Source organism: Sorex araneus, chromosome 5 (assembly GCF_027595985.1).
Source record: "Sorex araneus isolate mSorAra2 chromosome 5, mSorAra2.pri, whole genome shotgun sequence".
NCBI lineage: Eukaryota > Metazoa > Chordata > Mammalia > Eulipotyphla > Soricidae > Sorex > Sorex araneus.
Window position 1 is genome coordinate 205042509 of NC_073306.1, and position 10279 is coordinate 205052787.

General features: G+C 57.6%; 1 protein-coding gene across 1 annotated transcript in view; it reads right to left on the reverse strand.

Moving 5' to 3' along the window:
* Nucleotides 1–10279, reverse strand: part of SCD5 (stearoyl-CoA desaturase 5) — a 127246-nt gene extending 116967 nt beyond the window's left edge. Inside the window, exon 1 of the mRNA XM_004614352.2 lies at nucleotides 9791–10279. Within this exon, the coding sequence (XP_004614409.1) occupies nucleotides 9791–9998 (208 nt within the window). The 5' untranslated portion in view covers nucleotides 9999–10279. The remainder of the gene's footprint in view (nucleotides 1–9790) is intronic.

Sequence of the window (10279 nt, forward strand, 5' to 3'; positions counted from 1 at the left end):
TGCCCTGCTTGCTGCCAACCCCAGTTTGGTCTCCAGCACCGCCAGGAGTGACCCCTGAGCACACGGCCAATAATACACCGGGTGTAGCCCAAACCCAAATAAATGAATGGGTGCAACTGGCCAGAGGTTTAGCACTGGCTTAAGATGCATGTGTGGGGGCTGAGGAGATAGTACAGCGGATACGGCACTTCCTCTGCATGCAGCTGACCTTGTTCAATCCCTAAGGATCCCTCAAGCCCTGCTAGGAGCGACCCTTGAGCACAGAGCTGGGAGTAAGCCCTGAGCACTGATGGGGGTGACACCCAACCACAAAATTTTTTTTAAAAAAAAGCTGCACGTTTTGCCCACAGTAACCCTAGTTCAGTCCCCAACTTCCAGGAGCAATCCTGGAGCACTGTAGGATAACACTGATTCATCCTTTCTCCTCTGTCCTTTCCCCCTCGCTGCAAGTTTAGGTTTATTGGGTTACACCCATCACAGTGCTCCCGAGGCACTCCCATCCCTCTGTGTTTATCTTTAACTGCTCACCTCTAAGCGGGTAGGGCATTTGCCTTGCACGCGGCTGACCTGGTTCTAATCCCAGCATCCCATATGGTCCCCTGAGCACCGCCAGGGATAATTCCTGAGTGAAGAGCCAGGAGTAAGCCCTGTGCGTCGTCAGGTGTGACCCAAAACGGAAATATAAATAAATAAATAAATAAAAATGGTTATGGACGAGGGAAAAGAGAAATATGCCCTTAGCTTCTGCCCTGGAGCAGGTCTCCGAGCAGGGTGAGATCTTCGTCCTAGACGAGCTTCCCAGAGGGAAGGGCTTCACAGATGTTGACTGTGTATTTGCTACCCCAAACTCCCTGTCGATGACCAGGGCTGTGAGACTGGGCAGAGACGAGCAGGAGGGACAGTCCAGGGAGTGTGTCCAGACTGGAAGGAGGCGGCGGGAGACTAGGTTGGAATAAACTGCAGTTGACAACCAACCAGTCTGGTCTAGTTTCCTTCATCCGCGCATTGACTTTGGCCGTCCCGGGTGAGGGACGCGGCCCCCGACCACCGGATGCACGTGTGAGAGAGCCCACACACACTCTGTGAACACACAGAGCTCCCTGGGTGTGGCCCCAAAACCAAAATAAAGACAGACATAAAGAAACCCAAGGGAGATGCACGCACCAACGCTGGCACCCGCAGGGCAGAGAGGAAGAAGGGGGGGCAGAGGGTGAGGCCTGGCAGCTTGTTTGCACCCAAGCAGCCCCTCTGAGCCCCTGAGATCAGACGAGATGGCAGAGACGGTTCTGGCCCCCATGATTCCCTCAGGTCCAAGCCCTGCCCAGTCTTCCCCTTCACTCACTCCCCCTGCAAGTCTGCTCTAGACGTGGGGCTCCAGCCCCCAGGCACAGCAGAGGGGTGACAGCCAGACAAGCCCAGGGCCGTCTGACCCATCTCCTCCCAGCCCTGCACAGCCTGCAGGGTCTCTGATGTCCGGGGCCCACGGGTGGCTCATGTGAAGCAGGGAGGAGAGAGACAGTCACTGTCTCCCCATCTGCCTCTGCCGCCCGGGACCCAGGGTTACTGGGTTTTTGTCTTGCCTCGCAGAAAAGAATTTCAGGAGTAGACAAGCAGTGAAGTAAAATACATTTTATTTCCAGGTTTTGAAGGGGAAAAGGGAGAGAAGGTGGGAGAGAGTGGAGAGTAACGTGCTCGAGAGAGAACCCGGGCTTCTCCGAGGGCAGAGAGAGCCCCTATACGCAAACCAGCCTTAGACAGGAAAGCATGAAAGTCCACATCTCAAGAGGGGAGATGCGGGCAACGCATGTGCTCAGGATGGACCTCACCAAGATATAACATGCTGAAAATTCGGGTATGCGGGTTTTGTGACTGAAATCTCCAGGCTTTCATGGAGTTGGGGTGGGCTACCTCCCCCCACCTCCCAATACTCCTGGAAGCACTGGCAGTCACCCCCACAAACCAACTCCAGCACCACCCTGTGAGCTCTACTACCAGCCCTGCTTCAGAGTCTCATAAATAAATCTCAAAAGAGAAAAAATAAATGGACGGACATGGAGTGTATCATGCTGAGCGCAATGAGTCACAGAAAGAGGAACAGACATAGAATGACTGCACTCATTTGCAGGATTGTCTTTGGGTATTGTTCTATTGTATTTGGATGGGGTTTTTTTGTTTTGTTTTGTTTGGGTTTTTTTTTTTGGGGGGGGTCACACCCAGCGATGCACAGAGGTTACTCCTGGCTCATGCACTCAGGAATTACTTCTGGCGGTGCTCGGTGGACCATAAGGGATGATGGGAATCGAACCTGGGTTGGCTGCATGCAAGACAAATGCCCTACCCACTGTGCTATCGCTCTAGTCCCTGTATCTGGGTTTTAAATATAGTATGAGAATAGAAAGACAATAGAAACGAAGGCCAGGCAGAGCCCATGGTAGGAAGCTGCCATGAGGGGAAAGGAGAGGGGACAGTTAGCATAGAGAAGTGAGCATTATAAAAATAATAGTTGGACATGATCACTCTGGACAAGAACTGGGCACTGAAAGGCAGTAAAGGGAGATTCATGATGGCCCTTCGGTTACAGTATTACTGGCGAGGGGCAAGGAAAACTGGAGACATTGGTGGTGGAAACTTACACTGGCGGGAAGGATGGTGTGGAAAGTTTAGGACTGAAACTCAATCATGAGCAACTTTGTAACTGTGTTTGTCTTTGTAACTGTCTTTGTATCTTGTGATCAGTCAATAGTTGTTTTTTTTTCTTATATATATATATACATATATATATATATATATATATATATATATTTTTAAAAGAACGTTGCCGGGGCTGGAGCAATAGCACAGCAGGTAGGGCGTTTGCCTTGCATGTGGCCGACCCAGGTTCAATTCCCAGCATCCCATACGGTCCCCTGAGCACCGCCAGGAGTAATTCCTGAGTGCAAAGCCAGGAGTAATTCCTGTGCATCGCCAGGTATAAAGCAAAAAAAAAAATAATTGCCATCAAAAGAAGGTGGGTTTGGGAGGGGCAACAGGGAGCTTGAGCCACTCCTGATAGTGCCCAGGAAACCAGCAGTGCCCAGGATTAAACCAGGGCCAGTGCTCAGTCCCCGTGCTGCTCTCCCTCCCACCCTCCCTCCCAGAGAATGCCATCTTTTGGGGGGGGTTAGTCTTTTTATTTCCTTTTTGGGTCACACCCAGCAATGCTCAGGGGTTACTCCTGGCTCTGCACTCAGGAATTACTCCTGGCGGTGTTTGGGGGACCCTATGGATGTCGGGGATCGAACCCGGGTTGGCCGTGTGCAAGGCAAACATCCTACCCGCTGTTCTATCTCTCCAGCCTGATGCCATCTTTTTGTAAAACCGCACAGAAATCCCCAAGGTTGTCAACGGACCGTGCCTTTTCAAAAAAAAAAAAAAATCATCGTGATTTTACATTGCCCAGATTATATGCACAAAATTATTATAAAGTATGCAATGTGCAAACTAGATAAACACGAGGAGTGAAACGCTCCAACAAGGTCAAACCGCTGCCTCAAACATGGGATTTGAGCAAGTGCCTCGTGGGGGAGCCGCTACCCAAGGATGGATACTGAGACGGCCCCGGGCTTCGAGATGGACCCCTCTGGGGCAGGGCCCAGGAGCTGCTGGCCCTGAACGTCCTCTCCCACACTCTGGCACCTGCCCCAGTTCTAAAGTGACTTTCGCTGCTGCTGCGAGACCAGACTCCAGGAAAGCCGGCGTGCACAGTGGGCAGAGCCGCTGGGGGGGAGAGCACTAGGGGGAGGGGAGGACCATGAGCCCATGGTCCGTCCTCAGCAGCGCTGCTCTGTGCTCGGCATCTGCAGTGACCTTGGACCAGGGTTAGAGGAAGGAAAAAAAAAATCCTGACTTCATCATGTTAACCTCAGCCTATATTTATACTTGTTGGAACCATTAAGCCAGCAAAAGGATCCTCTCGCCTCCTGTTTTGCTTCATGCCAGTCTTGAGTGAGGCTCTTAGTGCTTGCCTGTTTATTAAAAATGCACGAATCACAACAACAAAGGCCGAGGGACCACAGGGTGCTTGAAGAAGAGCCATCGCTGGCCTTGGGTTTTTCCGAGAAACACACACCGCACTGCTGGGAATCAAACCCGGGCCCGCACACAGGCCAGGCAGGGGCTGCTTTCCTGCCAAGACACATCCTCAGAGAGTTTCGTAAAAGATGACTCAAGGGTCCCGAGAGCTAGCTGACTGGGGTTCGATCCCCAGCACCCCATAAAGACCCCTGAGCACTGCTGGGAGTGACGCTGAGCCCAGAGCCAGGAGCGAGACTCGAGCAGTTGGGCGTGGCCCCCCAGCAAAACAAAACAAAAAAGATGACTCAAGGAAATGCGAGAGTGGGCTGCAAGCGAATTTAAACTGGAATGCCTCCGAGAAAAGATCTGGCCTTGTTTCTACTGAAATTGCAATTAGCGATGCTCAAAAAAAGAAAAAAAATCCCAAAGAAAAAAAAAACACCCTAGACCAGGCGAGCTGTCAGCTGAACAAAAAGATCCTTATCCACAAAATAGTGACCTTTCGGTGGAAAATAGGAGAATAAAAGAGGAGCGAGGGGGTGGGGGGGGAGAAAAATGGACAGCATTTGTGTTTATTTCTCTCTGGGGACTTTGAGAAAGAACCTCTGTCCCAAAGCCAGAGACATCTTCTCCCTGCAAGATAAGCAATCAAGCCCACGGCTGGAGCCGGTTGTAAAATTTACTGTGCTGCAAAGGGGCCTTTTATTCTTTCTACTCAAGGGAAAGAGCCAGAACGGAGGGAAGGAGGGTAAGCTCCCCCACAGCTGAACTGAGCTGGGTCCCCAGCACAGCCAGTGATCCCTGGCTGAGGGTCCGAGCCCTGCCAGTGAGCCCAGTGCACTGGGTGTGACCCAACAACCAAAAAAGAAAAGAAAGGGAACTGGATTCCTGACCCTCAATAATTACGGCAACTGACAATGACCGGAACCAGCCCTGGGCCAGGCACTGTGCGAAGTGTCTTTCGCGGATGATCTCATTCCTCATGGCATGAGCTAAGTCATTCACATTCTAAACTATTTCCACCTAAAACTATTTTACTTTTTGGGTCACACCCAGCAATGCACAGGGGTCACTCCTGGCTCATGCACTCAGGAATCACCCCTGGCGGTGCTCAGGGGACCATATGGGATGCTGGGAATGGAACCTGGGTTGGCCACATGCAAGGCGAACGCCCTACCCGCTGTGCTATTGCTCCAGCCCCAAAATTGCTCCCATTTTTAAAACGAGGACGCTGAGGCCGAGAGACATGCATGCAGCTGGCAAGTGGGCGAGCAGGATTCGCTCCCAGTCGGGTCTCTACCCAGAGCCTCACTCGCCGGGATGCGCGTGCGGAGAAGGCATTCTGCTCGCGTGTGCTCAGCCCCGGCTCAAGCCTCTGCACTGCATAAGGCCCCCGGGCGTAAGGAGCAAGCCCTGAGCACAGAGACAGGAACGAGCCCTGACCAGGCACCGCGGAAGTCTGCTGCATGATTCTCGGAGCTCTTCCATAACCTTAGGAGTGTGGTGGGAGAGGAAGCATGAAGCAGGCCCCCAAGAGGACTGCAGGAGGCCCCCGTTCAATCCCCAGCTCCACCATACTCAGGGAACTGAGCACTGCCAGCTTGTGACCCTCAATTTTTTTTTAAAGCACCAGCCAGCAACATCAGGCACACCCCTACCCCTGGGTAGATGCTGAGAGTTGACAGAGGACTGTCCAGATCCAGCTCCGGGCCATGCTCATTCATAGACAGCATCTGGCTGGTATTCCAGAACTTTCTGAACCCTCACCCCACGCTGGTGAAGCCAGCACCCTCTGAGTGGGTCGCATTCACCCTGGGCGGGATGGAAAAAGAGTCCTAGAAGACAACGTGCCTGCTCAGGACGGTCCCCTAAGGGAAAACTCCACCATACCACCCCAGACACACTCCCCAGGCTCGAGGACACGCCAGAGAAACTGGAAAAGTTCTGAAGTTTCTGGAAAACCACCGCCGGAAGAACTGGGGCCAAGGCGAGAGCAGGTGCACTGAGAAGAAGCCCCAAGTCTGTCACCTCCTTAGCAGCGAGGCTGGCCTCCCTCCCAGGCTGCCTTTTCCGGAATCTGGGTCTCCCCTAACAGCCCTCCCAAACCCGCACTTGTGCGAGCGCTGGCCTTCAAGTGAGTACTTCTCCTCTGTCTGGCGGACAGAGTTCTGCTTTCTTTCTTTCTTTTTTTTTTTTTTTTTTGCTTTTTGGGTCACACCTGGCAATGCACAGAGGTTACTCCTGGCTCTGAACTCAGGAATCACCCCTGGCGGTGCTCAGGGGACCATATGGGATGCTGGGAATCGAACCCGGGTTGGCCGCATGCAAGGCAAACGCTCTCCCCGCTGTGCTATCGCTCCAGCCCCCAAAGAGAGACTTAATTTTCTTTTTGGTTTTTTTTTTTGGGGGGGCCACACCCGGCAATGCACAGAGGTTACTCCTGGCTCTGAACTCAGGAATCACCCCTGGGGGTGCTCAGGGGACCATATGGGATGCTGGGATTCGAACCAGGGTCGGCCGCGTGCAAGGCAAGCCCCTAACCGCTGCGCTATTGCTCCAGCCCCGAGTTCTGCTTTCTGTACTCAAGACTCCCAAGCCTGTCCGCCCACCCTGTGGGCACTGGGTGTTTTGCTTGCTTGCTATTTGCTTTGCTTTGGTTTGCTTCGGCTGGCTGGGTTTTGAACCACACTCGGCCACAGAGCTCAGGACTTACTCCTGGCTCAGTGCTCAGGGCTCACTCCTGGCAGGACTGGGGGTACCAAACGCGGGTGTCGGGGAATGAATCCCGGGTGTGCTCCGTGCAAAACGAGTGCGCCCTTCACTCTGTCCCATCTCTCCTGCCCCCGAGGCATGTTTCTGGACAGCCTGTTTGTCAGAACAGAGGAAGGGTGAGAAGGGCAGAGGGGTGCAGGGAGACCGCTCAAAGGGCAGGGCGCATGCCCGGGCACGCACGGGGCACTGCGTCTCCCCCCGCACCGATGGGGCGATTTTAAAAGCGAGCAAAAAATAAGGGGTTGCGAAGGACTCCCTGGGCGGGAGGCGAGTCGGGAAAGGCGGCAGCAGGCGAGCTCACAACCCGAGGGGTGGGTGGGCACGAACATTCACCACCGCGCAATCAGACCCTGCGGCCCTGCGCCCGGCACCCCTCACACCCCCTCTGCCACCGCGGGCGCGCTCCGGGGAGGCTCGTTTCCAGGGCAACCCCAGGGTGGAGCCGCTCAGCCTGGTTCCTTGACAGCTCGGGGCCCCGAAGAGGCAGAGCGGCCCGCGGGCGGGCTCAGGAACCGGCCCCGAAGCCCAGCAGACAGCGGCGGGCCGGCGAGGCGGCGGCGGAGACGAGGGGCGTGGGGGGCGGGGAGGAGCGGGTCAGGGCTTTCCGTCAATCACCCGGGCCCGGGATGCGCCTGCGCGTTGCCCATTGGAGGCCGCCTGCCGCAGCACCTCCCCGCCAGCTGAGTCCAGCGGGTTGGTGGGGCACAAACCGCCCCCGGCTCAGATAAAGGGATGGAACGTTACAAAGTTGCCGATTCGGCCCTTGAAATTAACACGCGCCCCAGCCGCTCTTTCTAGGGGAGGGAGGAAGCCCAGGTCGGGCAAATCTAGACTCAGCGCTGCTGAGACACAGCAGGGAGGAAAGCACAAGCGGCCTGGGGTCCATCCCTGACGCCACCGAGTCCCCTGAGCACTGTGCAAGGAGTTCCCTGCCCAATAAGAATAGCTCCCCAAAGTATTACTTTGTTTTGAGCACCAAAACATAAAGATAAAGAATTTGTCAACATCCCCCCAAACCCACCCCACGGGAAGACCAGGTTCTGGGTTGTTTTTTGGGTTTTGGTTTTTTTTTTTTTGGCTTTTTGGGTCACACCCAGGGATGCTCCTGGTTACTCCTGGCTCTGCACTCAGGAATTACTCCTGGCAGTGGTCAGGGGACGAAACCCAAGTCGGCCACGTGCAAGGCAAACGCCCTACCCACTCTACTATAGCTCGGGCCCCAGGTCCTGGGAGTATTAATTTCCCCCGGGAGAGTAGTGGAGTCTGGAGCTAAGAGGGCGTCCTCTTGCCAAATGCTTTCAGAACAATGATCCCGTCTTCACCACGGGGTTTCCTGGACAGGCCAGAAGTCACTTGGCGCCCCTCTGGGAGGAGGTCTAGTCTTTGTGGCTCCTAAATTGCTACTCCTGGCCTTGTGCTCAGGGTTCGCTGCTGGCGGTGCTCGAGGGACTCTGCCAATGCGAAAGGATCAAACTGCATGGGCCGGGGCTGGAGCAATAGCACAGCGGGTAGGGCGTTTGCCTTGCACGCGGCCGACCCGGGTTCGATTCCCGGCATCCCATATGGTCCCCTGAGCACCACCAGGGGTGAGTCCTGAGTGCAGAGCCAGGAGTAACCCCTGTGCATCGCCGGGTATGACCCAAAAAGCAAAAAAAAAAAAAAAAAAAAAACCTGCATGGGCCGCGAGTGTTATCTCTTCAGTCCCGCCTCACCCAGAGGTTCTAAAGGGGCTTTAAGGACTGGAGAGATAGTCCAGCGGGCCGCGCGCCTGCCTTTCCATGCAGCTGACCCAGGTTTGGTTCCTGGGCCCGTGTATGGTCTCCTGCCCATGCCTGGGGTGATCCCTGAGTGCAGAACCAGGAGGAGCCCCTGAGTACCGCGAGGAGTGGCCCCCAGACCACTATCAACAATGATAATAAACTATAGGTTTCCTGGCTTCCCAAAGATCCTACCGGGTCTCCTCATTCCCTCGATCCCATCCCCCCTCTCGGCCACACCCCCCCCAAGCAAGCCCTGTGTGGACCGATTTACTTCCAAGAGCAGGGACTTCGGGGTTCCAGGGAAGGCCCGACCCCCGCACCCTTCTTGTGCGTCTCGGCGGTAGAAGGAACTGAGGTGCGCATTCTGCTTCTTCTCTCCGGAGACGGAAGGAGGCTGGGCTTCTCCTGCCCCCACTGCCCGATGGCCTCGTCCAGCCCTCGCCCAGTCCCCGGGCCCTAAGCCTTCCAACCCCTCCAGGGCCGGGACCAAAGACGAGGGCATCGGGGTGGGCCGCGGCGCGCGCCAGGGACCCGAGGTCAGCGCTGGAGCCCTTGGGGGGCACACGCGGCGCCCCCGGGGGGTCCGGAGCTGGAGTTGGGGGTGGGGTCTGGCCCGCAAGGCTGGGGTCAGCCAGGGCGGCGCCAAGTCCCAGGTAGAGGCGACCGACGCACGCAGGTGTGACCGAGGCAGGGCCGCCGGGGGTCGGCGCGGCCGCGCCGTCGGGGCTCGGTGCGGGCGGCGCAGCGCGGATGCGGCGGGCAGGGTGGGCTAACCCAGAAACTTCGGGGACCCCGAGAGCGCGGCTGGGCAGAGCAGGCGGCGGGCGCCGGCGGGCAGGGGGAGAGAGGGGCTTGGCCGGCGCGGGGAGGGAATCCGCTTTCTCCGCTCCGTGCGCGACCCTCCGGGCGGGGCCCGTGCCACCTCTTCGCGCCCTCCGTTACTGTCGCGTCCTTAACGGGCCCGCAGAGATGCCGAGTGGCGGGCCGGGAAGGGAGCCCCTGGGCCCCACACGGGCACCCCCCAGCCCCCGCCGGACCCCCAACCCCCCCCTCCCCGCAGGGCTCGGGAGGTCCCATTATTCTTCCCACTCGGCCGGGCGCACAGAGTCGGGGCTGAAGTTGGAGACCCCGGAGGAGGGAGGGAGGCGCGGCATACGCGACCCCCAGGGGCAGGCCCGGGGCTTCGGCGCGCCGGGAGCACTTACCCCAGAGCAGGGTGAGCGGCTGCGCCTTGGGGATGAGCAGCAGCGCGTACACGGCGCCCAGGTGCAGCAGGCTCATGAGGACGACGTTCCTCCAGACGATGTCCTGGCGCTCCCCGCGCGCGCCCCCCGCGCCCTCGAGCCCCGCACGGACCTCCTCCTTGGCGCTGGGGAAGGGCACCCGGCCCGCGGCGGCCGCGGGGCCCGGCATGGCTGGGGGAGAGGAGGCGGCCGCAGGCGGGCGCGCGGGCCCCGGCGCCGAGCTCTCCGGTGGCGGCAGGGGGAGGAGGGGGACCGTGTTTTCGGGGTGCGGGAGTCTCCGCACCTCAAGGAGCTCGGCCGGGCCTAAGGCTGCAAATCTGGGCTCCCCGCATCTGTTGCTGGCGTCTCCCCCATGCCCACGGCGCCGCGAGGAAGGGGAGGCGCGCGCGGGGCGGGAGGGGGCGCGCGGGGAGCCGCGGGGACCGCGGGGGCGGCGCGGGCACCGGGCAG